The sequence below is a fragment of the Mauremys reevesii genome, linkage group 25 (genome assembly GCF_016161935.1).
Source record: "Mauremys reevesii isolate NIE-2019 linkage group 25, ASM1616193v1, whole genome shotgun sequence".
Classification (NCBI taxonomy): Eukaryota; Metazoa; Chordata; order Testudines; family Geoemydidae; genus Mauremys; species Mauremys reevesii.
In genome coordinates this window covers 7,205,637-7,233,616 of record NC_052647.1, presented here as the reverse complement: position 1 = coordinate 7,233,616, position 27,980 = coordinate 7,205,637, and the positions used below count along the sequence as shown (strand labels likewise).

General features: G+C 51.3%; 2 protein-coding genes across 2 annotated transcripts in view; one reads left to right on the top strand and one right to left on the bottom strand.

The window, feature by feature from the left end:
• The window catches only part of LOC120391383 (adhesion G protein-coupled receptor E2-like), a 28,368-nt gene extending 26,629 nt beyond the window's left edge, over positions 1–1,739 (bottom strand). Inside the window, exons 1-2 of the mRNA XM_039515026.1 lie at positions 1,703–1,739; positions 41–97 (exon numbers count right to left, since the gene is read on the bottom strand). Coding sequence (XP_039370960.1) covers positions 41–97; positions 1,703–1,733 — 88 coding nt within the window. The 5' untranslated portion in view covers positions 1,734–1,739. The remainder of the gene's footprint in view (positions 1–40; positions 98–1,702) is intronic.
• A 3,511-nt stretch (positions 1,740–5,250) lies between these two features.
• LOC120391220 (A.superbus venom factor 1-like) lies at positions 5,251–26,052 on the top strand. Its single transcript, XM_039514692.1, has 5 exons — positions 5,251–5,303; positions 17,254–17,318; positions 18,569–18,652; positions 19,596–19,731; positions 25,708–26,052. Exons 1-5 carry the CDS (start codon positions 5,251–5,253, stop codon positions 25,847–25,849), a joined length of 480 nt encoding a protein of 159 aa, XP_039370626.1. The 3' UTR covers positions 25,850–26,052.
• Positions 26,053–27,980: the final 1,928 nt, after the last annotated feature.

Genomic DNA, 27,980 nt, shown 5'->3' with positions numbered 1-27,980 from the left:
GGAGCGCTGGGGAAGGTTAGCCAGGAGGAGTCGGTCTTACCTTGTATGCCAGGAGTCTGGGCCACGGTGCCCCACAGGCACAGGGCGATGCAGAGCCCTGGAAGGCAGAGACAGGGTGAGGCCCCATGGGCAGATGGTAACCGCCACTCAGCAGCACACACCCCCAGCCGCCCCAGTCCTGCCAATCCCGGGCCAATGGCCAGTCAGGGCCCTGCCAATGGTGGAATTAAAAATGCAGAAACCTGGTGCGCTGGGAAATCAGCCCCAGCTGGGATCCCTGGTCATATTTTTAACTGGTTCCAGTTGGGAACTGGACTTTTGGCCAGGGCAGCTGGGTCTTGTATTGTGTGTATGAGCAACAAAGACCAGGAGCCCCCATTGGCAGGGCTGGATTTATACTTTGGGCGCCCCTAGGCACAGGGGCTCAGTGGTCGGCGTTCCCACCCCCTTGCCTTGGAGCTCCGGTGGCCCTGCTGCCTGGAGGCAGCCAGGAGCTGAAGGGTTCCCCTGCTGCCCGTAAGCTCTTAACCACCACAGGCGGTGGGGGAACCCCACCACTTTTAACTTTTAGGTGCCCAGCTGCCCAGTGCCCCTCTGCCCAGTGCCCCCCACCCCCTCTGCCCAGAGCTGCCCCATGAACTCCCCCAGAGACCCACACTCCCAAGCCCTACCCCCCGCCCACCCTCACTGGCCCCCCGGGAGGTGACGCTGTCTGCCGGGCGGAGGGAGGAGCGCTCCAGCAGCAGGGGTGTGTGGGGCTGTCTCCCCTTCAGCCGGCCCTGCCCCCTGCTGGGACCCGGGAGCGACAAAATTTGAATTTTTAGGTGCCCCATAGAATGCTGGTGTCCCTAGGCACGTGCCTCCTGTGCCTAATCGGAAATCCGGCCCTGCCCCTTGTGCCGGGATGTGCCCAGAGCCCACAAGCTCTTCCCCAAAGGGGGGGGGGGGTGAAAGGGCTTGAGGGTACCCCACAGGGAGGAATTCCCAAGTTCTCCTTCCTGAGTTCAAAGGGTTTTTTTGCATTTGGGCGGTGGCAGCATTTACCAAGCCAAGGTCAGAGAAAAGCTGTAACCTTGAGGGTGTGATACAAGCCTGGAGTGGCCAGTGTTAATTTTTAAAACTCTTGTGGGCCCCGACTTCCTGCACTCGAGGTGCCAGAGTGGGGACTCAGCCTGACACCATCTTTGACCTCTCCGTGCTCTGGTCTCAGAGTAAACCCATCTCAGATGAGCCCATCTCAGCCAGTGTCAGGAAACTGGCCCAGTAAACCTAAGGGCAATTCAGTGAGTCTGGAGGGAGTCTCAGTTGGTGCAACGTGAGCAATGGAGGCAGCAGAGGAAATTGCACATTACACCAATGTAGCGTATGCCTAGGTGTAAATTCTAGCTCAAGGAGAAATACCCAGGCTTGCTCTGACCCAGCTGGCATGCAAAAATTGACGTGTGGCTGCAGTTGAGCAAGTAACGAGAGAGGCTCCCTGCCCCGACTATGATCCCGTCGAAGACCGCAGGTACGCACTCAAAGGCGGCCAGTTCCTCCTGTCTCCATGGTGACACTTCTATTTCTAGCTAGATGAGAGTTAGCGCGACTGTCTTCTTGAGTTGGAACATTCACCTTCCAGCCCCAGTGCAGACAGACCTATGGGCCCCCCAGACTCTCCTAGCCCCAACTGTGTTCAGCCCATGGACTTTGTTCCACTCACCCAATGGATACACGTCACCGCGGGTTCCCATGGTGGCTCAGACACTGTCAGGGCAGGTCGAGATCTGAGGATTTTGAGCTTTGCAGCCTCCTTATCTTGGAGAAATTAGACAGGAAGCCAAGTCGACTCATGTCCTGTTGCATTATATTGTATCGACCCACAGCACTGCACTGTGCACACAGGAAAGCACTGTCTTCTCAGCACACCCTGCTCGCCTTCCTTCTGCCCTACCACTTCTCCCAGCCCCATAAGCATTTACTTTCCTGAGTACCTATGGGGAAAACTGACCACAGTGCAGAAGGCCTAGCACCACTTCACAGAATCACAGAAATGTGGGGTTGAAGGGACCTCAGGAGGTCAAACTGTCCATCCCCACGTGCTGAGGCAGGACCAAGTGCACCTAGACCATCCCTGGCAGGTCTTTGTCCAACCTGTTCTTAAAACCCCCAATAACAGGGATTCCACCGCCTCCCTAGGTCACCTGTTCCTGTGCTGAACCATCCTTAGAAAGTTCTTCTTAATATCTAACCTAAATCTCCCTGGCTGCTCACTAAGGCAATTCCTTCTTGTTCTACCCTTGGTGGACAAGGGCACCAATCGATCACAGTCCTCTTTATAACAACCTTCTGCATATTTGCAGATTGTTATCATGTTCCCACTCAGCTGTCTCTTCTCTGGATAAAACATGCCCAATTCTTTCAACCTTTCCTCACAGGTCATGTTTTCTAAACCTCTGATCATTTCTGTTGCTCTCCTCTGGACTCTGTACAATTTGTCCTCATCCTTCTTGAAGCGCAGCACCCAAACCTGGACACGGTTCTCCCGCGCCGAGTAGAGGAGAACAGTCACCTGACATTTGCCTTTTTTCAATAGCATCACACTGCAGACTCACATTCCATTTGTGCTCCACCAGAAACCTCACACCCTTTTCTTCAGTGTGGCTGCCAAGCCAGTGAGTCCCCATCCCTCCCCTGCAAGTAATGACTTCCAATTAGCTTTGCACCCTCCTTGTGGTAGTTTCATCTAGTTCATATTTTCTTAGTTTGAGTAGGAAAATGTCATGTGGGACTGTGTTGAAAGACTGACACAATTCAAGATACATCATGTCAACCTCTTCCCCCACAATTCACTAGACATGGTAGCCAATCAAAGAAGGATATAATGTTTGTTTGTCAAGACTTGATCTCAGGGCCGGCTCTAGGTTTTTTTTCCGCCCCAAGCAAAAGAAATTTTGGCTGCTCCCCATCCCAGCCCTGGGCTCCCCCCCTGCACCCACCTGCCGCCCCAGCCCTGGGCTCCCCCCTGCATCCCTCTGCCGCCCCAGCCCTGGGCTCTCCCCTCCACCACACCCCCTGCCACCCCAGCCCTGGGCTCCCCCCCCCGGACCCCTCTGCTGCCCCAGCCCTGGGCTCCCCCCCGTATCCCTCTGCTGCCCCAGCCCTGGGCTCTCCCCCCCCGCCAACCGAGCGCTGGGCTCCCCCGTTCCCCCCCACCAGTGCCCCCCACACCTCCTGCTACCCCAACCCTGGGCTCTCCTCTCCCCCCACCTGTCCCCTCCTTCCGCCGCAGCCTTGGGTCACTGGTAACTCGCTCCCAGGGTGGGTCATTCAGCAGGAATTTTGGATGTGCACAAAACACAGACAGGATTGGGTCCCATATGGTTACAGAGGTGCAGTAAAGTGGAACAATTTTCAGCTTGTGGGATTGGAGGATATCTGGATGCCTATTATAAGACTGTCATCCATAAATGAGGAAAAGTTGAGGTGCCTTTATTATTCTTTTGTTCCACTCTTTCTTTCTAGGGGGAATTTGCCAATGCAATATCACTGTCTTCCTTTTAAACAAACAAACAAACAAACAAACAAAAAGGCAATGGCTGTTGAAAATAGCAATTCCAGTCCTAATAACCACTGGGAAGCATTTCTTACTCAATTTTATCCTAGTTTTTCTACAGCAAGTTACAGTGGATCAGTATATTTGATCTGGGAGAAATAAAGTAACAGCTGCCCAAACTGAGCTTGAGCACTCCTGAATTTTGAGGTGTTCAAATCTGGAAGGCAGGTGCTGGGTGTGTGTGTGCGCGGGGGCTGTGGGCTCCATGGGGGAGCATGGCAGCATGTATGCAGCAGCGTGTCTGGCGCTGCGCAGAGCCAGACATGCTGGTCTGAGTGGCACAGTAAGGGGACTGGGGGGTTGGAGAAGGGGTAGGCGGTTCCGGGGGGCAGTCAGGAGCAGGGAGAAGGGGGTTAGATGGGTCAGGGGTTCGGGCGGGCAGTCAGGGGACAGGCAGCGGTTGGATAGGCATGGGAGTCGCAGGGGTTTGTCAGGGGACAGGTAGGGGGTGGGGTTCTAGGTGGGAAGTTGGGGGGGTCTCAGGAGGGGGCAGTTGGGGACAAGGAGAAGGGAGGGCTGGGGTCCCAAGGGGCAGTTAGGGGCAGGGGTCCCGGGAGGGGGTGATCAGGGGACAGGGGCAGTCGGAGGGAGTGGATGGTGGCGGGGGGGGGCTCCCCTCCCTCCCCATGGAGTGTCCTGTTTTTTGAATGTTAAAGTATGGTCTCCCTACCACTCACAGCACTCACAGCAGGCTGCCGCATGAGGTCCCCCTCCTTCCTTTCCAGGTGGTAGTGGCCAAGGGAATGCTGGGAAATGTAGTTCTTTCCCTGCTCCAGGGCTGGCTCTATAGGCAGGGAGCTAACCAAGGAACTACAGCTCCCAGAGACCCCTGTTGGTTCTGCCGCCCCTGCAAATGGGCTGCCCGAAGCAGGTGCGTGCTTTGCTGGTGCCTAGAGCCGCCCCTGCTTGTTCTTGACAAATCCATGTTGGTTCTTACTTCTCACCTATTATCCTCTAGCTTTTAATACATTGGTAGATTAATCATTTGTTCCAGTATCTTTCTGCGTATTTAAGATCGGTTCGCTGGTCTATACTTCCCTTAGAGCTCCTTTTTTTGAAGTTTGCCCTTGCTATGAACCTCACCCACCCTCCAGGAGTTCTGTAAGACAATCACTGATTCAAAGATTGCTTCAGAAAGTTTCTTAAGTACTCTAGGGTAAATTTCATCAGGCCCTGCCGAATTGCAGAGATCTAACTTATCTAAATATTCTTTATCTGTTAACTTATCTGTTATTTCCCTATTCGGGACAGTTTCCTTCCCTCTTATTAAAATTAACTGGTGTGAAGGATCTGGACACAACTAACCTTTTTAATCCTGCATTCAGTAAAACTGAAGAGGTGCCCATACTGAGTGGCTGGTTGCTGACATAATGCTCAGAGATATCCGTGTCCTGGGATTGTTAATGAGTCTTGCTGTAAGCAGTCATCTAAGGTGGTGCAGCTGTAATGCCTGAATCACTTTCTTCTTAACAGAAACAAACAGAAGAACACATCTTCATCCAGCTCACAGTGCGGCTCCCTATGAGTGAGATGGTGATGTCCAAGTCTCAGCTGTGATTGTAGCTCTTGGCTGCAGCTGTCATCTTGGAGACACAGACAGAACATCAGTCCCATTCCATGTGGTGCCATAGTAACAGGGTTAACACAGGAAGAAGATGGAAGAGGCAGCTAGCGACTATCCATGTTTGACGGTGTCAGAGAGCGGGATGTGGGTGGTCAGGTCTAGTGGTCAGAGCAGGACCTGCAGCCAAGAACCAGAGCTGCGGGTCAGAGCCAGGGGCCAAATGCCAGCACCAAGGGTCAGCGCCAGGGGCGGGAGCCAGGAGTCGGAACCCAGGGTCAGAATGGGGGTCGGAGCCAAAGCTGGAGATGAGGAATCGGAGCTGAGGGTCAGAACCAGGTTACCTGGAGAGAGGCAAGGCAGGAGCTGGGCTGGACCAAGGCCAGAGCTACCATAGCTGTGGGCAAAAGCTTTGAGAAGCTACTGAACTGCCACTGCTGGGCTTAAGAGCCTCTCTGCTGACCCTTCCCACCAATCAGTCAGCTTGGTACAGGCTACCTGAGCTCGTTAGGTTGCCTGGAGACTGGCTCTGCTGCAGGCCCTGATTCCCGACAGATGGTCCTTGTTGATGGTCCCATATGGCAGGTTCTTCAAGGGAGGGACTCCTCAGCACTTGAGGCTCTCCAGTCCTCCCATCCTGGTGTCCATAAGATCAACGTGAAGAGAGGCAAAGAAATACACACAAGCGCCTCTTCCTAGGATCACTCTCATGTGTGGGTCTTACCAGGTCCCCTTTTCTTGTGACCCCTCCTAGAGGAACAGCTCTGGTCCAATCAGTGTCACAAACGTGCTTCTTCCAACTAGATCAACCTTCCATTGAGGAAAAACACTGCACACACAAGTGGGTTTTGCCCATATAAAGTCAATTTCTGCTCAGTGACTTCCCCTTTCTCAGGTGTTTCCTGGTGGTTATCCCTGTCCTGTCTGGATTGTGGTGAGCAGTGGGGTGTGGTTCACCTGCCTTATTTCCTCCTCTGTCTGCTTTAGAACAACACATTCCCTGTGGCTAATGAATTTTTTCCTCTCCTGTTTGCCATTGGCCAGTGGAGTCTATCATAGAATCATAGAATCCCTCTGGGTAACAACATAGGGAAGGATGGGAGAGAGATCCTGGAGGCCAAATTTAGGCTCCATGGTAACATTTTTTGAAATGCTTCCAGTTCCACACATATGGCCAGTTAGACAGGCAGAAACGCAAGGTCTCAATGCATGGATGTGAGGATGGCTTAGGGACAAGGGGGTTAGATTTATTTGGAACTGAGGAACCTTTTGGGAAAGGGGGAGTCTATTCAGGCAGGATGGGCTCCACCTAAACCAAAATGGAACCACGTTGCTGGCACTTAAAATTAAAGAGGTCATAGAGCAGTTTTAAAACTAAGGGCTGAGGGAAAGCCAACATGTGTGGTGGAGCATGTGGTTTGGACAGAGACATCCCTTAGGGGCTGTGATGGTGCTGCCCGTGGGAGCCAGCTGAGGTCACTCAATCAGGGTGAACTGCAAACCAAACGGGGCAGACAAACCCCAAACGCTGGTGGTTATTCCAATACTTAGATTTAACAACCAGCACAAAACAGCTTCTACAGTACCTCACTGGTCACTTAGAAGTCCAAACCACGCAGTTTCCTTAAAGTGCCCAGCCTCAGGCCTCCGTCCAGACACACCTGTCAGATATGATGATGATTCCTGAGAATCTTACTTCATCATATAAAAGAAAAGGTTCTTCCAATCCCAAAGGATCAGCCACATACCCAGGTCCAATTATAACTTAGATCTTACCCAAAATACACGCTATAGCCAATTCTTATTAACTAAGCTAAAATTTATTAACAAAGAAAAGAGAGAGAGTGTTGTTAAAAGATGAATCTACAGACAGACTTGAATTCAATTCTTGAGGTTCAAACACACAGCAGAGATGAGCTTGTAGTTGCCAAAAGTCCTTTTAGAAATAGTCCATAGGTTATAGTCCAATTTCCATATTCAGGGTGGCTCCAGTCAATGACTGGGGATCTCAATCCTTATGGCTTAAGGTTTCCCCCTCTTGAAACCCAAAGCAGATCTGAGATGAAGAAGGATCGTGTCCTAGGCTTCTTATACATTTCCAGCAGCCTTTCGGCCTGAGAAAACAATAGGCTCAACTCCTTCTCCCAAACATCCTGGCAATTAGCACAGAGTAATTTATCCATTACACAGTTCAGATACAGGTTAGCACAACTTTCAAAGAGACACATAGACAATAATACTATTTCACTCAAGTATCATCATAAATGTTAATATTCCTTTTTTGATCTTTGAATTAAAACTATAGCAATAGACAAGACTTTTTGCTGACATCACAAGACCTGAGCAAACATCTACCCTTCTACCTCTAACAATGCAGACTTGCATTTTAAAGCTCTATTCATTTACATATCTTCCTAACCAGTCCTCAAGGTTCACCCATGGGTCAGATCAGTCTATGAGTTAATTAACTCTTTCTGGCCCTGTCACCTTTCAATGAGATATTATATCACACTCATAACATCACAGGGGCGGATCTATTATTGGAGATTCTCTATGTCCTAGTAAGGAGGTGGCTAAGGAGAGGATGGAAGATGATAAAATACAGGTAGGCTCTGATGAGAAACAGTCAAATAAAAAAGAGTCCCATTCAATTACATCATGTAATGGCAGACAGCTAAAAAGTGATGAGTTTTTAAATCGCTCATATACCAATGCTAGAAGTCTAAACAATAAGATAGGTGAACTAGAGTATGTCGTATTACATGAGGGTATGGATATAATAGGCATCACAGTAACTTGGTGGAATGAGGATAATCAATGCGACACAGTAATACCAGGGTACAAAATATATTGGAAGGACAGAACAGGAAATGCTGGTGAGGGAGTGGCAATAGAAAGTGTTAAGTCAAATGAAGTAAAAATCTTAAATGAACCAAACTGTCTGATGGAATCTCTATGGATAGTAATTCCATGCTCAAATAATAATATAGCAGTAGGGATATACGACCGACCACCTGATTAAACAACGACTGTAAATGGCTTGCCAACTACCCTCCCTTGGTTTTCACACCTCAGCTGCTAGAAGAGGGACTCATCCTCCCTGATTGAACTAACCTCGTTATCTCTATTGCTTCTTGCTTGCATATATATACCTGCCCCTGAAAATTTCCACTACATGCATCCGACAAAGTGGGTATTCACCCACGAAAAGCTCATGCTCCAAAACGTCTGTTAGTCTATAAAGTGCCACAGGACTCTTTGCTGCTTTTACAGATCCAGACTAACACGGCTACCCCTCTGATACTTGACACCTGACCAGGATGGTGATAATGACTGTGAAATGCTCAGAGAAATTAGAGTCTATAACCATCAAAAACTCAGTAATAATGGGGCTTTTTAACTAGCCCCGTATTGACTGGGTACATGTCATCTCAGGACAGGATGCAGAGATAAAGTTTCTTGACACCTTAAATGACTGTTTCTTGGAGCAGCTAGTCCTGGAACCCACAAGAGAAGAGGCAATTCTTGATTTAGTCCTAAGTGGAGCACAGGATCTGGTCCAAGAGGTGAATATAGCTGAACCCCTGGTAATAGCGACCATAATATAATTAAATATAACATCCCCGGGTGGGGGGAACGCCACAGCAGCCCACCACAGGAGCATTTAATTTCAGAAAGAGGAACTACACAAAAATGAGGAAGTTAGTTAAAGAGAAATTAAAAGGTACAGTGCTGAAATTGAAATCTCTACAAGCTGCATGGAAACTTTTTAAAGACACTTTAATAGAGGCTCAATTTAAATGCATACCTCAAATTAAAAAATATACTAAGAGAACCAAAAAAGTACCACCATGGCTAACAACAAAGTAAAGGAAGCAGTGAGAGGCAAAAAGGGATCCTTTAAAAGGTGGAAGTTTTGGCAAATGGGGTGCAGGGGAGGGAAAGGGCAAAGGCAGGTTAAAGGAGCATTTGTTGGACTTTCACACCGCAAGGGGAGAAACTGAGACAAAGGACACTGTCCAATATATTCTGGGGTAGGAGTTTTCTCATGGTTAAGGCTACAATTATGTCATGGAGGTCACAGACATGAAGCCTTTCCCCTCCAATTAGCTCTGTCCCCCAATAATCCCCACCCCACAACTGACCAGGGGGCAGGGAGCTCCCTAGCCTGATGGGGGAGGAAGGCCATGGAGTGCCAGCCCCCCCCAACATGTGCACTGGGCCCTACCTGGAGAGGCTCCGATGCCCAGGCCCGCAGGGGTTGGCCATGATGCTGATCTTCTTGATGCCATGGAAGGGGGCAGCGTGGGGCACAGTGGTGTGGATGGGGAAGGCCGTCTCCACCACCAAGCATCTCTGGCTCCCCCAGCTTCAAGGCCCAGAGGCTGGCGTAGGCTCCTTGGTCTCCAGGCTCTATGCTGCTAGGGTCAGTGGGCGACATTGATGGCCATGCTGGCAGCAATCTCTGGCTCCTGCTGCACCTGGATCACCATGACCAGGAGTGGGGTGGGTCAGAGATAGGAGGTGACTGTTCTACTCTACTCAGCACAGGAGAACCATGTCCAGGTTTGGGTGCTGCGCTTCAAGAAGGATGAGGACAAATTGTACAGAGACCAGAGGAGAGCAACAGAAATGATCAGAGGTTTAGAAAACATGACCTGTGAGAAAAGGTTGAAAGAACTGGGCATGTTTTGTCCCAGAGACAAGATGGCTGAGTGGGGACATGATAATAATCTGCTAATATGCAAAAGGTCGTTATAAAGAGGACTGTGATCAATTGGTGCCCATGTCCAAGGGTAGGAGAAGAATGAATTGGCTTAGTGAGCAGCCAGGGAGATTTAGGTTAGATATTAGGAAAAACTTTCTAACTCTAAGGATGGTTCAGCACAGGAACAAGTGATCTAGGGAGGCTGTGGAATCCCTGTTATTGGGGAGTTTAAGAACAGGCTGGACAAAGACCTGCCAGGGATGGTCTAGGTGCACTTGGCCCTGCCTCAGCACATGGGGATGGATTGTTTGACCTCCTGAGGTCCCTTCAAGTCCACATTTCTGTGATTCTGTGAAGTGGTGCTAGACCCTCTGCACTGTGGTCATTTCCCCCCATAGGGTATCAGGTTCTCAGCAAGGTAAATGCTTTTGGGGCTGGGAGAAGTGGTAGGTCAGAAGGGAGGAGAGCAGGGCATGCTGAGAAGACAGAGCTTTCCTGTGTGTAGTACTGTTGGTTGATACGATATAATGTAACAGGACATGAGTCAGCTTGGCTTCCTGTCTAAGTTATCAAAGATTAGGAGGCTGCAAAGCTCAAAAGCCTCAGAATTTGACCTACTGCCCTGATAGCATTTGAGCCACCGAGGTGATGTGTATTCACTGGGTGAGTGGAACAAAGTCCGTGGGCTGAACTTGGGTGGGGCTAGGAGAGTCTGGTGGGCCTACGGGTCTGTCTGCACTGGGGCTGGAAGGTGAATGTTCCAGCTCAAGAAGACATAGTCACCCTCGCTCTCATCTTGCTAGAAATATGTGTGTCACCATGGAGGCAGGAGGGACTGGCCGCCCTGAGTCTGTACCTGTGGTTTTCAACGGGATCGTAGTCGGGGCAGGTAGCCTCTCTTGTTACTTGGTCAACCGCAGCCACACATCAATTTTTGGCATGCCAGCTAGGTATGCCTCCTCAAGCTAGAGTTTAGACCTTGGCATACGCGACATTGGTGTAATGTGCACTTTCCTCTGCTCCCTCCAATGCTCACGTTGCACCAACTGAGACTCAAGGCAGATTCTCTGAAACACCCTTAGCCCTGGTCTACACTAGGACTTTAATTCGAATTTAGCAGCGTTAATTCGAACTAACCGCTCAACCGTCCACACTAGGAAGCCATTTAATTCAAATTAGAGGGCTCTTTAGTTCGAATTTGGTACTCCACCTCGACAGGTGGAGTAGCGCTAAATTCAACATGGATAGCTCGAATTAGGGTAGGTGTGGATGCTAATCGAACTTAGTAGCTCCGGGAGCTATCCCACAGTGCACCACTCTGTTGACGCTCTGGACAGCAGTCCGAGCTTGGATTCTCTGACCAGCCACACAGGAAATGACCCGCGAAAATTTGAATTCCTTTTCCTGTCTGGGCACTTTGAATCTGACGTCCTGGCTGGACATCGGGGCGAGCTCCGCATCACCTGCAACGATGCAGAGCTCTCCAGCAGAGGAGTCCGGCCAATCCAAGAATAGAAAGAGGTCCCCAGCATGGACTGACCGGGAAGTCCTGCATCTGATTGCTGTGTGGGGCGAGGAGTCTGTGCTCTCGGAGCTGCGCTCCAACAAGCGGAATGCAAAGACCTTCGAGAAGGTCTCTAAAGCCATGAAAGAGAAAGGATACAGCCGGGATGCGATGCAGTGCTGCGTGAAAGTCAAGGACCTGAGACAAGGTTACCAAAAAGTCAGAGCGGCAAACGGAAGCTCCGGAGCACAGCCCCAGACATGCCGCTTCTACGAGGCACTGCATGCCATTCTCGGTGGGTCTGCCACCACTGCCCCACCAGTGACCGTGGACTCTGAGGATGGCATAGTGTACTTGGACAGTTCCTCGGCGATGTTCGCCGATGGGGAAGATGAGGAAGGGTTTGTGGAGGACGGCGCAGGCGACAGTGAACACAATACCGCTTGCCCTGACAGCCAGGATCTCTTCATCACCCTCACAGAGATCCCCTACCAACCCTCCCCGCCCGTTAACCCGGACTCAGAATCAGGGGAAGGATCAGGCGGTAAGTGCTATAAACATGGAAACTTTTATTTTTTTAAAAAGGGGTATAGAAAAAATAGAAATACTATGTACAAAATTTTACATGTCAAACTATATAAATAGTAGGTCCACACATATAGGGATTGAACAGTAATCCTCTTGGGACAGTTCAACAAAGCTCTCAGAGAGCAGCTCGAAAAGCCTCCGCAGGAGGTTCCTGGGGAGAGGTGCCTTATTCGGTGCTCCATGGAAGCACACTCTTCCGCGCCAGGAGATCCTAATATACAGAGGAATCATCGCCTCCACCAGCATTGCTGCATATGGTCCTGGTCTGTGCAGGGCTTCAAGTAGCATCCGCTCTCTCTGACTGCGAGTGACCCGCCTCAGGGTGATGTCGGTCTGGACAGGCTGCATCTAGGTCGGGCAATTAATGTATTGTTACTATTGTTAACGGTTTACAATTAGGTTGCATAACAACGACCCTCGCTTAACAGCCACGTGCTGGAGGCCACAGAGAACAAGCATACATTGATCTTTCCCATGCACTGGCGGGAGGGGCTGGAAAAGGCTCAGCCTTTCTGCTTTCCAGATTGCCTTTAGCAGGAGAGCACAGCTATCCACTAACTGATAAGCATGATCTACTGTAAGGCTTACCAGGACTGTCTGCAAGACGGATTATGCTGTCTCTCCCCGTTTGTCCGCTCTCCTGTGCAATGGCGCCGCCAATGAGAGCGTATTCCGAAATCTCGAACTTTTCCTGAGATCTCGTGAGACTTGGTGCCCTGTATGGTCTTGTTCAGAGAAACTGACTAGACTGTGCTCACTGTTCGCAAACATGTATCTGTTCAAGGAAATCATTTACTGTTTCCCATCACACAGCTTCTGCTCTTTCCCGGACTGCCCCGGCATCCCCCTCGCAGAGGCTGGCTCAGATTAGGCGGCGAAAGAAAAAGACTCGGGAAGAGATGTTCGCGGAACTGATGGCCTGCTCCAGAGCCGAGGCGGCAGAGCAGAGACAGTGGAGGGAGAGCCTATGTCAACAGCATCGCACACACATCGAACGGGAGGATAGGTGGCGGCAGGAAGACCAGCAGGCGACTCAAACGCTGCTTGGGCTAATGAGGGAGCAAACGGACACGCTCCGGCGCCTTGTTGATGTTCTGCAGGACCGCAGGCAGGAGGAGAGAGCCCCCCTGCACTGTATCTGCAACCACCCTCCAACGCCAAGAAGTCCTGTCCCCCCCTCACCGAAAATTACAAGACGGAGGGGCGGTAGGGGCCGTGAGAACTGTCACTGCACCACAGCTGAGCGCTAATGTTCCACACACCTCTGACGCTATAACTGTGTAGAAGCGCTTCCCTTATAGGATCACCCAGTCCCAAATCCAAGTTTCATCACCCCACTATGTAGTAGATTAATAAAAGCTGTTTGTTGTTGTTCACTCTTTCCGTCACGTCTTTCGTGTCAGAAGACTGTGTATGTAGGGGGGGAGCAGGGGATTTATAATTGCACGGGATAGCCTACATTAACAGGGTACAGACTATCTGGGGCAGGATCAACTGCAGGGCACACACAGACTGCATTCAGTAGTCACCAGGGTCCCACTGTGTGGTGTATGCTGCCCCGGGTCATTCTGTGATGTGTACGGTTGTCCACGGTCCTAGCGCCTGCCACCCCCTAATGTTAAGGCATGCTGCCCTTACCATGCACTTCCACCGTAGGGGGGATCCTCTCCGCTGCCCTGAGCCCCAACAAGAGCCCTCATCCATGGACAGATACTCACCCTTCCCCCACACCCCTCACCCCTTCCTACGCCCAAACCCACAGCCCAGAGCCTGCATCCAAATCCCTATGCAAAGACGGCACCACTCGCCCCTTCCTGCAAACCCACCCCTACATGCACAACCACTTGAAACCGTCCCCCACCCCAGAGACCTATGTAGGAGCAGGAGGCTGTCCGTCCTGTATTGTGCAAGCGGTCTATACATCAGTGCACACCGTACCCAGCACAGTATGCGTCCATGTTTCAAACCCTGAACAGAAATGCAAAGTAAAGGAAAGATTTATTAAAAATAACTGTTCCATTTAATTTGTTTAAAAACGTGTTTTGGAAGTGGGGGAAACTTGGAGAACAGGGTATGTAACCGCAGATCTCACTCAAAACATAGAGACACAGGCCCAGGATCAGCTTCTCTTAAAATCAAGTGTAGAGTCATAGGTTACCCTGCTCTCTGAGGAAACTTGCTTTCAAAGCCTCCCGGATACACAGCGCTTCCCGCTGGGATAGTTTTTCGGCACGGGTGTCTGGCTGAGCGTAAACAGCAGCCAGGCGATTTACCTCAACCTCCCATCTGGCCAAAAAGGTCTCGCCCTTGCTCTCACAGACATTGTGGAGCACACAGCAAGCAGCAATAACTACGGGGATATTCTTTTAGCTGATGTCCGAGCAAGTCAGTAAGCTCCGCCATCTCCCCTTAAGACGTCTGAAAGCACACTCCACCACCATTCTGCACTTGCTCAGCCGGTAGTTGAAGAGTTCCTTCTCACTGTCCAAGGCGCCTGTAGGGAGGCTTCATGAGCCAGGGCATTAGCGGGTAGGCTGGGTCCCCGAGGATCACTGTAGGCATCTGCACATCCCCAACCGTTATTTTGTGGTCCGGGAAGAAAGTTCCTGCCTGGAGTCGTCTAAACAGACCAGAGTTCCTGAACACACGCGCGTCATGAACCTTGCCAGCCCACCCAACGAAGATGTTGGTAAAACGTCCCCTATGGTCCACCAGTGCTTGCAGCACCATTGAAAAGTAGCCCTTTCGGTTAATGTACTCGCTGGCCTGGTGGGCTGGTGCCAGGATAGGGATGTGAGTCTCATCTATAGCCCCACCGCAGTTTGGGAATCCCATCGCGGCGAAGCCATGTATGATGTCCTGGATGTTTCCGAGAGTCACTACCTTTGAGAGCAGTTGATCAACGATTGCGTGGGCTACTTGCATCACAGCAACCCCCACGGTAGATTTGCCCACGCCAAAGTGGTTCGCTACTGACCGGTAGCTGTCTGGCGTGGCAAGTTTCCAGAGGGCTATGGCCACTCGCTTCTGCACACTCAGGGCTGATCGCATCCGTGTGTCCTGGCGCTTCAGGGCAGGGGCCAGCAAGTCACACAGTTCAAGGAAAGTGCCCTTACGCATCCTGAAGTTTCGCAGCCACTGTGATTCATCCCAGACCTGCAGCACTATGCGGTCCCACCAGTCCGTGCTGGTTTCCCGGGCCCAGAATCGCCGTTCCACACCATGAACTTGACCCATTGCCACCATGATCTCCACGGCGCGGCGTACCCTGCTTTGTGAGAGGTCTGCGCCACTCTGTGAATTCCTGTCCTCACAGCGCTGCCAGAGCCTCCTCGCCCGATTTCTCAGCAGCTGACTGTGGAAGAGGTGGACGATAAGGTGCGAGGAGTTGACAACGGCCATAAGTGCAGCGATGATCGCAGCGGGCTCCATGCTCGCAGTGCTGTGGCGTACGCGCTGTAACTGACAAGAGAAGGGCGCAAACAGATTTCCCGCCGGTGCTTTCAGGGAGAGAGGGCGGGAGTGACGGTTCAATAATGACAGTTACCCAAAACCACCCTCGGCAAATTTTTCCCCCAGCAGGCATTGGGGGCTCTACCCAGCATTCCAATGGGCAGCGGGGAGTGCGGGAACTGTGGGATAGCTTCCCACAGTGCACCGCTTCCAAAGTCGACGCTGGCCCCGTGAATGTGGACTCAGAAATTCGAATTAGTGTATTTAGTATGGATACACAAATTCGACTTCATAAGGTCGAATCCACAAATTCGAACTAAGTTGATTCGAAATAGTCTTGTAGTGTAGACAAGCCCTTAGATTTACTGAGCCAGATTCCTGGGGCTCGCTATCAGACCAGAGCGTGGAGGGGTCCCAGATGGCTTTTCACCACTTTCACAGCTACTGAGTCCCAGGGAATAACTATGGATCAGTCTGGTTAAATCTATTTCTGAAGTGTTCACCCATATATGCTGGGCTAATATATTACATGATCAATAGGTATGATTCAAATTACATATATTAATATGGATAGCATGTGCTTAACACGTTAGGATATAGATATTCAAGCCTGTCTGCAAAGGCCTATACTTTAAGAATGCAGGTGTATTCTTATCCCTTAGCTTGTTATAGAGGTATAAAGCAAAGAATTAAAATCATTGTCTATCTATGCAAGGTCCTTCTCTCACTGGGCCAGTCGGAGGCCCTGTTTAGTCATATTGAAATAAGGCAACCGGGGGCTGTTAGGAGGTGATCCGGTTTATTACCTCCAGAGAAAGGGAAGAGCCGAGAAGATATGAACGGAAATTTAGTTTGATAGTTTTCTGTCTGGTAAGAACTTACTTATTAATAGACACAGCTGGAAAACCCTTATGTCTGTATAGATGTAGTTGTGAAATCCTCGCTTCTGTATTGTTTTGTATGTTTATTTGCATGGTCTCTCTCTGGTTCTGTGAATATTACTATATAAATTAAAGGCAAACAGGAACTAACTTTGGATTTGAAAATAAGGAAAAATGAACTTGAATTTAAGCTTGCTGGAAGTTCACCCCAATAAACATAGAATTGGTTGCACCTTCAGACTTCGGATATTGTTGCTCTCTGTTCATGCGAGAAGGACCAGGGAAGTGGGAGAGTGAAGGAATAAGCTCTCTGACAACACATATAACATTGTATATACACACCTCTAGCAGTTACATGGCCTGGAATGGTGGCCTGTATCTTCCTATAATCTTGTTCACCTGTGCTAAGTATCCCATAATACCTTGCATTAGCCAGGAAAACTGTTAGGATCAGCACATGTGGGTGTTGTACTGTAGTAACACTAACCAGCTGGGTCACCAGGAGGGAGCGGGTATAGGAAACATCAGTTCCTCCTCTCTGGCCATCAGGGCTTTGGGGGCTGGACCAAGCCAGCTGATCCATGGAGTCCAGTTGTGGGGGGGCATGGTGACACAAATTCGCCTTCCACTAGGCCACAGCCTGGGGGATTTCCAGGCCGGAGCTCCCCACCTCCCTTGGCCTCCCGCAGCCCTGTTCCAGTCTAGGTACCTTCTCTCAGCTCTCTGCAGCCAGATCCCTCCCTTTCAAAGCTAGAGAGAGTCTGTCTTAGTTTCTGCCCCCCAGCCCTCTTATAAGGGCCAGCTGGGCCCTTATTAAGCCAGCCACAGCTGTGGCTCCTTTCCAATCAGCAGGAGTGTGTAACTGACTCACAGTGTAGCCCCCACTCACTGGGGCAGACTGCAGTGCAAAAGCCACTCATCATAGGCAAGGGGGGTTTGGACCTGCTGCCCCTACAACTCCAGTTTGGGGAGTCAGTTACACAGGAGTGGGGTAACTATCCTGCTATGCCCCCATTCACGAGTGGCAGGTTTGTAGAAATTTTGGTGGTGTCCACAACCCACCCACTCCCAAATTCTGCCCCCACCTGCCTATGGCTATGGGAGAGAGTTTGGGTGGGGGGAGGAGGTCTGGGGTGCAGGCCCTGGGCTGGGGATTAGGGTGCAAGAGGGGTGCAGGCTCTGGGAGGGAGTTTGGGTGCTGGGTGCAGGCTCTGGGCTGGGACAGGGGGTGGGTGTGCAGGAGGGGATGAGGGGTGCAGGCTCTGGGATGGAGTTTGGGTGCTGGGTGTGGGGTGGGGGTGTCGGAGGGGGTGAGGGGTGTAGGCTCTGGGAGGGAGTTTGGGGGTTGGAGGGGGTGCAGAGGGAGGGAGTTTGGGGGCAGGGGGAGATGTGCGTGAAGGGGGAGGGGGTGCATGCTCTGGGAGGGAGTTTGGGGATAGGAGGGAGGGAGTTTGGGGGCAGGGGAGGTGTGTGTGTGAAGGGGAGGGGGTGCATGCAGGGGTGAGGGCTGTGGGGCTGAGGATGAAGGGTTTGGGGTGTGTGAGGGGGCTCAGGGCTAGGGCAGAGGGTTGGGGTGTGGGGTGCGGACTCTGCCTGGGACTGAGAGGTTCATGATGCAGGAGGGGGCTCAGGGCTGGGGCAGAGGATTGGGGGGGATGAGGGCTGGGGTTGAGGGGTTTGGGGTGTTGGAGAGGCTCAGGGCTAGGGCGGAAGGGCAGCCTGCCCTGCCAATAGAGGATGGGGGGCACTCGGACCCTGTGGCAGCAGTTGATGCCAGGAGCCGGCAGAGCAGACTCAGTGAGAGCTGCAGGCTCTGGGGCCCAGGGGAGGTGAGCAGGGGCAGCAAGTGGGAGCCAGGGGAAACCAGGGGAGAGACCCGGCCCCAAACATTGGTGGAACCAAGCCCCTGGGCCCTGAATATTGCTGGAGCCCAGGCACCATGAGTGTATATAACTCCCCGCCCCTGCCCCCTTTTCCCTAGTATCTGAGCACTTCACAATCTTTAACATGTTTATTCTCACAACCTCCTGTGAGGCAGGGCAGTGCTATTATCCCCACGGTACAAAAGGGGAAACTGAGGCATGGAGTGACTAAGTGACTTGCCCAAGGTCATGCAGCTAGTCTGTGGTGGAGCAGGGAAATGAACCCCGGTCTCCAGTTATTGCCCTCACCATGGCACCAGCTTTCTCACAGCCAGTTTGGGGAGTCAGTTACACAGTGAATTCTCTACAGAAAAATACTGCAGACTGGTGTTTTGTATGTCTTCCTTTTTTTTAAGTGTATAAAACCAGGCTTGTTAGAATTCAACAAGTGGATAGTTCTGACTACTACATCATGGAAATTGTGGAAATCATTAAGGCAGGTAAGAGCTCCCCTTCTACAATCAGGGTGCAATTTCTCTGAATGGCCTTTGGGATAAAGGCCGGCATAAGAGCTATTTCTCTTAGCCAGAGGAAGTGCTAAAGCCCCAAGGCTAATCTAGTCTCATGCTCCCGGGCATTAATTTATCGCCACAAGGGGACAAGAAAGAATTTGCTCAACCCACCTAGGCAGCCATGCCACGAAGAGGCAGACAAAATAACAGGGGGAACCTCTCCCTGTGGTCAGCCTGGCACAATTGGTCAGTCTCATTATGAGCTTTTTCAAGCTTCCTCTGAAGCAATTGGCATTGTCCATTGTGGGAGTCAAGATCCCAGACTTGGTGGCCCTTTGGCCCAAGCTGGTGTAGGGGAGATGGAGTCTCTCTTCCTCAGTGCTGACTTTTATAAATCAATATAAAGGCAAAGGAAGCAGGGATCTAACTGAGCTCAAAGCGGCTTCACTCACTGGGAGCTGATTTGACTGTTCTAATTATTTGAATTACCTGAGATTAGGGGCCCCTTGTGCTAAGCACTGGACATATCCAGATACAACCCCTGCCTTGACGAGGTTACAATCTAAATCGACACTGGGTGGCTTTATTAGCCCCGTTTCACAGGTGGGGAATTGAGTCCCAGGGAGATCGAGTGACTTGTGCAAGGTCACACCAGAAGTCTGTGGCAGAAACAGGAGCTGAGGCCTGACCTCTTCAGGCCCAACCCGGTGCCACAACCACAAGACGGTCCTTCCTGTCTCTAATGACTGCTGGAGCTTCAGTGATTGGTTATCGTTGCAGTCACACTAGGGCTGAATTTGTACTGAAACCTCAAGAGAACACCTAGGAGTCTCCTCTTCTCTGTTCCTTTTGTCTTCATCCCTCTCCACCCCGTATTATCTCCTCCTCACTCTGCTCTTATATGTGACATCTTTTTTCACCCCCGCCCTAGGGACTGATGAAGATCCACAAGGAAAAACCCACCCATTCATCAGCCACATAAAATGCAGGGAGTCTCTGAGGCTGGAGCGTAACAAAGACTACTTGATCTGGGGACTCAGCACCGACTTGTGGCCCAGGAAAGCTGAGTAAGTAGTCTCCTGTGGTTACCCTTCCTTAGTCACTTTCAAGAACACACGCCCTTAACTAATTACCCTATCTATTTTAGGTACCTATCAGGCCCCCATTACTGTACTTTCTGAGAGCCTCACAATATCAAATGGTTTTTATTCTCACTACGGGAGGCAGGGCAGCGGTATTACCCTCATTTAACGGATTGGTAAACTGAGGCACAGACAGCCTACGGTCCAGGTCCTCAATGGTATTGAGGCTCCTAACTCCCACTGACCGGCCTTAGGTGACATCTTCAAAGTACCAAAAGGAAGTTTCTGGAGTTGCGGGGAATTGAATCCAGATTCGCCTCGTAGTCTAACCCTGGACCACCATTCCTCACAGGGGCTACCCAACTATTTCACCAGCACAAATCACTTTGTCAGTGCAATTTCATGGTCCCTGCATCCAGCCACAGTTGTTCCTAAATCACTTCGGTTTCAACTGGGTGGAACTATAATTAATTAGAGTAAAAACAACACCTAAAAATGAGCTTTACCAAAAAGATGCAGCTCACAGAGGCTAAGGGCTTGTCTACACTACAGGACTATTTCGAATCTACTTAAGTCGAATTTGTGGATTCGACCTTAATAAGTCGAATTTGTGTATCCATACTAAATACACAAATTCGAACTTCTGAGTCCACATTCACGGGCCAGCTTGACTTTGAAGCGGTGCACTGTGGGAAGCTATCCCACAGTTCCCGCACTCCCCGCTGCCCATTGGAATTGTGGGATTTCCCCCCAATGCATGCTGGGGGGAAAAATGTGTCGTCATTGAACCGTCAATCCCGCCCTCCCTCTCTTCCTTGAAAGCGCCGGCGGGAAATCTGTTCGCGCCCTTCTCTGGTCGGTTACAGCGCGGACGCCACAGCACTGCGAGCATGGAGCCCGCTGCGATCATCGCTGCACTTATGGCCGTTGTCAACTCCTCGCACGTTATCGTCCACCTCTTCCACAGTCAGATGCTGAGAAACCGGGCGAGGAGGCTCCGGCAGCACGGTGAGGAGAGTGGCGCAGACCTCTCACAAAGCAGGGTACGCCGGGCAGTGGAGATCATGGTGGCAATGGGTCAAGTTCATGGTGTGGAACGGCGATTCTGGGCCCGGGAAACAAGCACAGACTGGTGGGACCGCATAGTGCTGCAGGTCTGGGATGACACAGAGTGGCTGCGAAACTTCAGGATGCGTAAGGACACTTTCCTTGAACTGTGTGACTTGCTGTCCCCTGCCCTGAAGCGCCAGGACACAAGGATGCGAGCAGCCCTGACTGTGCAGAAGCGAGTGGCCATAGCCCTCTGGAAACTTGCCACGCCAGACAGCTACCGGTCAGTAGCGAACCACTTTGGCGTGGGCAAATCTACCGTGGGGATTGCTGTCATTCAAGTAGCCCACGCAATCGTTGAGCAACTGCTCTCAAAGGTAGTGACTGTCGGAAATGTCCAGGCCATCATAGATGGCTTCGCGCGATGGGATTCCCAAACTGCAGTGGGGCTATAGATGGGACTCACATCCCTATCCTGGCACCAGCCCACCAGGCCAGCGAGTACATTAACCGAAAGGGCTACTTTTCAATGGTGCTGCAAGCTGTGGTGGACCATAGGGGACGTTTTACCAACATCAACGTCGGGTGGGCGGGCAAGGTTCATGGCGCGTGTGTTCAGGAACTCTGGTCTGTTTAGACGCCTCCAGGCAGGCACTTTCTTCCCGGACCACAAAATAACGGTTGGGGATGTGCAGATGCCTACAGTGATCCTCGGGGACCCGGCCTACCCGCTAATGCCCTGGCTCATGAAGCCCTATACAGGCGCCTTGGACACTGAAAAGGAACTCTTCAACTACCGGCTGAGCAAGTGCAGAATGGTGGTGGAGTGTGCTTTCGGACGTCTCAAGCGTAGATGGCGGACCTTACTGACTAGCTCTGACATCAGCGAAAAGAATATACCCGTAGTTATTGCTGATTGATGTTTGCTCCACAATCTCACTGAGAGCAAGGGCGAGAACTTTATGGCGGGATGGGAGGTTGAGGCAAATCGCCTGGCTGCTGTTTACGATCAGCCAGACACCCGTGCTGAGAGAATATCCCAGCGGAAGCGATATGCATCAGGAGGCTTTGAAAGCGAGTTTCCTCGCAGAGCAGGGTAACCTGTGACTGTCCACTTGATTTTAAGAGAGCCTGATCATAAACCAAGTTTTCCCCACTTCCCAAGGACGTTTTAAAACTAAGGACATGTTTTAGTAATTAATAATAAATCTTTCGTTGACTTTTCATTTCTGTTTATTCGTTGAAACATGGAAGCATTCTGTGCTGGTTAAGGTGTGCACTGATGGGTGGGTTTGCAGGAAGGGGCGAGGGGTGCCGTCCTTGGATAGGGGTTACCATGACGGCTGTGGGTTTGGGCGTTGGAAGGGGTGAGGGGTGTGGGGGAAGGGTGAGTATCTGCCCCTGGATGAGGTCTATTTTTGGGGCTCGGGGCACCGGGGAGGATCGTGACTACGGTCCAAATGCATGTGAAGGGAAGCCTGCCTTTACATTCGGGATGTCAGGCACCAGGACCCTGCACAAGCATACACCTCAAGGAAAGACCCGGGGCAGCATACACCACACAGACTGTCCCTGGTGCCTAGTGACTGCAGTCTGTGTGTGCCCTGCAGTTGACCCTGCAGCCAAGTCTGTAGCATGGCACTGTGGGCTATGCAGTGACATTACAATTACCCCCCCCAAACAGAACAACAGAAAGTCTTCTGACACCAGAAACGTGACGGAAACAGTCAGTAACACCATACCGCTTTTAATAATGTAATACACAGTGGGGTTTGAACTTGGAGTGGGGCCGGGTTGATGCTGTAAAGAAAGAGCTTGTACCACTTTGCAGCGCGACAGGTGTCGCTCACATTATCGGTGTGCTGCGGTGCAGGCACCGTTCTCACGGCCCCTACCGCCTCCGTCTTGTCACTTTGGGTGAGGGGGACAGGACTTCTTGGCGTTGGAGGGCGGTTGCAGATGCACTGCAGGGGCTCTCTCCTCCTGACTGCGGTCTTGCAGAACATCTACAAGGCGCCGGAGCGTGTCCGCTTGCTCCTCATTAGACCAAGCAGCGTTTGAGTCGCCTGCTGGTCGTCCTGCCGCCACCTATCCTCCCGTGCCAGGTGTGTGCGAGGCTGCGGACACAGGCTCTCCTCGACTGTCTCTGCTCTGCCGCCTCCGCTCTGGAGCTGGCCATCAGTTCCTGGAACATGTCGTCCCTTGTCTTTTTCTTTCTGCGTCTAATCCGAGCCAGCCTCTGCGTGGGGATGGCGGGCAGTCCGGGAAGGAGCCGAAGCTGTGTGATGTGAAAAAGTAGGTGATTTCCTTGAACACATACATGTTTGCCAACAGTAAACACAGTCTAGTCAGTTTCAGTGAACAAGACCAAAGAGGGAACCAAGTCTCAGGAGATCTCAGAACTAGTCCGAGATTTCGGAATACGCTCTCATTGGCGGCGCCATTGCACTGGAGAGCGCACAAGCGAGCAGAGACAGCTGCATCCCTCTTGCACAAAGTCCTGGTAAGCCTTACAGTACAGAGTGCTTATCAGTTAGTGCTTAGCTGTGCTCTCCTGCTGGAGGCAATGTGCAAAGCAGAAAAGATGAGCGTTATGCGGCATCTCCCGCCAGTGAACAGGAAAGACCCCTGTATGCTTTTCCTCTGAGGCCTGCCACAAGTGGCTGTTAAGCGAGGGTCATTCTTATGCAAAGTAAAACTCTGTTAAGCGAGGGTCATTCTTATGCAAAGTAAAACTCTGTTAAGCGAGGGTCATTCTTATGCAAAGTAAAACTCTGTTAAGCGAGGGTCATTCTTATGCAAAGTAAAAGTCTACCATGCACAATAGTAACAGTACACTAATTCCACTAATTAGATGCAGCACTTCCACAACGACATCACCCTGAGGCGTGTCAGGCGCACACAGAGAGAGCGGATGTTAATAGAAGCCCTGCACAGACCAGGACCCTACGCTGCCATGCTCGTAGAGGCGATGGTCCCCCTCTACCTGAGGATGGCATGGCGCGGAAGAGTGTGCTTCAACGGAGCACCCAATAAAGCACCTCTCCCAAGAAACCTCTTGCTGAGGCTTTTCCAGCTGCTCTCTGAGAGCTTTTTTGAAATATCCCCAGAGGACTATTGCTCCATTGCTGTTTGTGTAGACCTGCTGTTTGTTTAGTTTCATATTTAAAAATGTTTATATAGTATTTCTATTTTTTATATAAATCCCTGTTTCTTAAAAAATAAATGTTTCCCTGTTTGTAGCACTTACGCCTGATCCTTCCCTGATTCCGAGTCCTGGTTAACGGGGGACGGTTGGTAGGGGATCTCTGTGAGGGTGATGAAGAGATCCTGGCTGTCAGGGAAAGCGGGAGTGGGTTCGATGTCGCCTGCGCCGTCCTCTAAAGACCCTTCCTCATCTTCCCCATCGGCGAACAGGAGAGGGGAACTGTCCCGGTACACTATTCCGTCCTCGGAGTCCACCGTCACTGGTGGGGCACTGGTGGCAGACCCACCTAGAATGGCATGCAGTGCCTCGTAGAAGCGGCATGTCTGGGGCTGGGCTCGGGCGTCCGTTGGCCGCACTGACTTTTTGATACCCTTGTCTTAGGTCCTTAACTTTCACGCGGCACTGCATCGCATCCCGGCTGTATCCTTTGTCTTTCATGGCTTTAGAGACCTTCTCGAAGGTCTTGGCGTTCGCTTGTTGGAGCGCAGCTCCGAGCACAGACTCCTCGCCCCACACAGCGATCAGATCCTGGACTTCCCGGTCAGTCCATGCTGGGGACCTCTTTCTAGTCTGGGATTGCCCGGACTCCTCTGCTGGAGAGCTCTGCATCGTTGCAGGTGCTGCGGAGCTCGCCCCGATGTGCAACCAGAACGTCAGATTCAAACCGCCCAGACAGGAAAATGAATTCAAATTTTCGCGGGTCATTTCCTGTGTGGCTGGCCAGAGAATCCAAGCTCGGACTGCTGTCCAGAGCGTCAACAGAGTGGTGCACTGTGGGATAGCTCCCGGAGCTGCTAAGTTCGATTAGCATCCACACCAAGCGTAATTCGAGCTAGCAAGTGCGAATTTAGCGTTACTCCACCTGCCGGGGTGGAGTACCAAATTCGAACTAAAGAGCCCTCTAGTTCGAATTAAATGGCTTCCTGGTGTGGACGGTTGAGCGGTTAGTTCGAATTAACGCTGATAAATTCGAATTAAAGTCCTAGTGTAGACCAGGCCTAAAAGTTCCATCCTCATGCTGTATCTGGAGCATTGCATGCTGGGATCTGTAGTCTCTCTGGACCTATGAGACGGGAGGCAACCCACTGTTTCTCTGCAAGTCAGATGTGGCTCTTAGGCATGGGTGGAGTGTGAGCCACCTATTTGGGGAGGCTAGACCCCAGTCTCCTTTCCCACCAGAGCCCCAAGCCCACCACCGTGGCTGCCAGCCCGGCCCCAGTTCTGGGCCGCTCCAGCTGGCCAACCTGAGCCCCCCCCAGCCCTGAAGCATTGGGTGCTGCAGCCCCAGTGCCCTCAGCCCCAGAGCACCAGGTGCCGCAGCCCAAGTGCCCCCAGCCCTGGAGCGCTGTGTGCTCAGTCCCCAGCGCCTCAAGCGCCACCAGCTCTGGAGCGCCAGGGAGCACCAGAGCTGGGGGGCCCCAGCACCAGGGGCACCCAACTGCCTCAAGTCCTGAGCTGCAGGCCAGCCCATGCTAGCCCTAGCCCTAGCCCTATGTGGGCTGTGGCCAGGGGGAAGCAGAATAGGGCTTGGGGAGGAGCATGAGTGGGGCCACGCCTGGCTGTTTGAGGACGCTCAGCCTCCCCTGGCCTGCCATACCCGCTGCCCATGCCCTTAGGCAAACCCGGCTGCCCTTGAGGAACTGAGCAAACAAATTGAACACATTTTGTGCTTCATTGCTCACCCTTCTGCCTGTCCATCCCAGGCTATCCTACATCATTGGCAAGGACACCTGGATCGAGAAGTGGCCCAACGAGGACGAATGCTGGAAGCCGGATTTCCAGAACCTCTGCCAGGAATTCCTTGAGTTCTCTGAAGCCATGACCATGTTTGGCTGCCCAACCTAAACTTGGACCCAGCTTTCCCAGCAGCCCCAAGGGAACAGTTTGAGCTGAGATGGAGCATAACCCTCAGGGTGGAGACATCTCCACTCAGAGTCCCAATGCTGCTGACACTCGCCACTAGCCCTGTCCTCTTTGGGGGTTTCACTCTCTTTTCTTCTTATTGTTTCTATATATATATAGAAGGCTGATTTCTTACCCTGGCCTGCTGTGTGACTTTTTACCAATCTTTACATAGTCTGCAATAGAACTGTATAAGTAACCAGCTACTAGGATCATGGGTGCATGAGAAACACCTTAAATTAGATTAGGATGGACAAGCATGAATGGGTGGCTAGATACGCATGGATGGATATTTGGGAGAGAGTCTTCTGTACCATGTTTGTGTAGAGGCTTTCTACACAAACATCCCACACACTGATGGAATACAAGCTGTCAGGAACAGTATCCCTGATGATGCCACAGCACAACTGGTTGCTGAGCTCTGTGCCTTTATCCTCACACACAACTATTTCAAATTTAATGACAATATATATCTCCAGATCAGTGGCACCACTATGGGCACCCGCATGGCCCCACAATATGCCAATATTTTTATGGCCGACCTGGAACAACGCTTCCTCAGCTCCCGTCCACTCACACCCCTTCTCTACCTACGCTACATTGATGACATCATCATCTGGACCAATGGAAAGGAGACTCTGGAAAAATTCCACCATGATTTCAACAGCTTCCACCCCTCCATCAACCTCAGCCTGGACCTTTCTACACGGGAGGTCCACTTCCTAGACACCACGGTGCAAATAAGTGGTGGTCACATTAACACCACCCTATACCGAAAACCTACCGACCGCTATGCCTACCTTCATGCCTCCAGCTTCCATCCCGGGCACACCACAAGATCCATTGTCTACAGCCAAGCACTGAGGTACAACCGTATCTGCTCTAACCCCGCAGACAGAGACCAACACCTAGAAAATCTCCACCAAGCATTCTCAAGACTACAGTACCCACACGAGGAAATAAGGAAACAGATCAACAGAGCCAGATGTGTACCCAGAAGCCTCTTACTGCAAGACAAACCCAAGAAAGAAACCAACAGGACTCCACTGGCCATCACATACAGTCCCCAGCTCAAACCCCTCCAACGCATCATCAGGGATCTACAACCCATCCTGGACAATGATCCCGCACTTTCACAGGCCTTGGGTGGCAGGCCAGTCCTCACCCACAGACAACCTGCCAACCTGAAGCATATTCTCACCAGCAACTGCACACCGCACCATAGTAACTCTAGCTCAGGAACCAACCCATGCAACAAACCTCGATGCCAACTCTGCCCACATATCTACACCAGCAACACCATCACAGGACCTAACCAGATCAGCCACACCATCACCGGTTCATTCACCTGCACGTCCACCAATATAATATATGCCATCATATGCCAGCAATGCCCCTCTGCTATGTACATCGGCCAAACTGGACAGTCTCTAAGGAAAAGGATAAATGGACACAAATCAGACATTAGGAATGGCAATATACAAAAACCTGTAGGAGAACACTTCAACCTCCCTGGCCACACAATGGCAGATTTTAAGGTGGCCATCCTACAGCAAAAAAACTTTAGGACCAGACTTCAAAGAGAAACTGCTGAGCTCCAGTTCATCTGCAAATTTAACACCATCAGCTCTTGACTAAACAAAGACTGTGAATGGCTTGCCAATTACAGAACCAGTTTCTCCTCCCTTGGTTTTCACACCTCAGCTGCTGGAACAGGGCCTCATCCTCCCTGATTGATCTAACCTCGTTATCTCTAGCTTGCTTCTTGCTTGCTTATATATACACCTGCCCCTGGAAATTTCCACTGCTTGCATCCGAAGAAGTGGGTATTCACCCACGAAAGCTCATGCTGCAAAACGTCTATTAGTCTATAAGGTCCCACAGGATTCTTTGCTGCTTCTACAGAACCAGACTAACACGGCTACTTCTCTGATTCTGTACCACTGTGTGCCTAGGGTGACCAAACAACCAGTTTTGGCCGGGACAGTCCCTTTTTTCAGCCCTGTCCTGGCCATCCCAACTTTTTGTCAAAAAAGTGGGGTTTTGAAGAATGTGCAGGGAGAGGAGAGCAGCG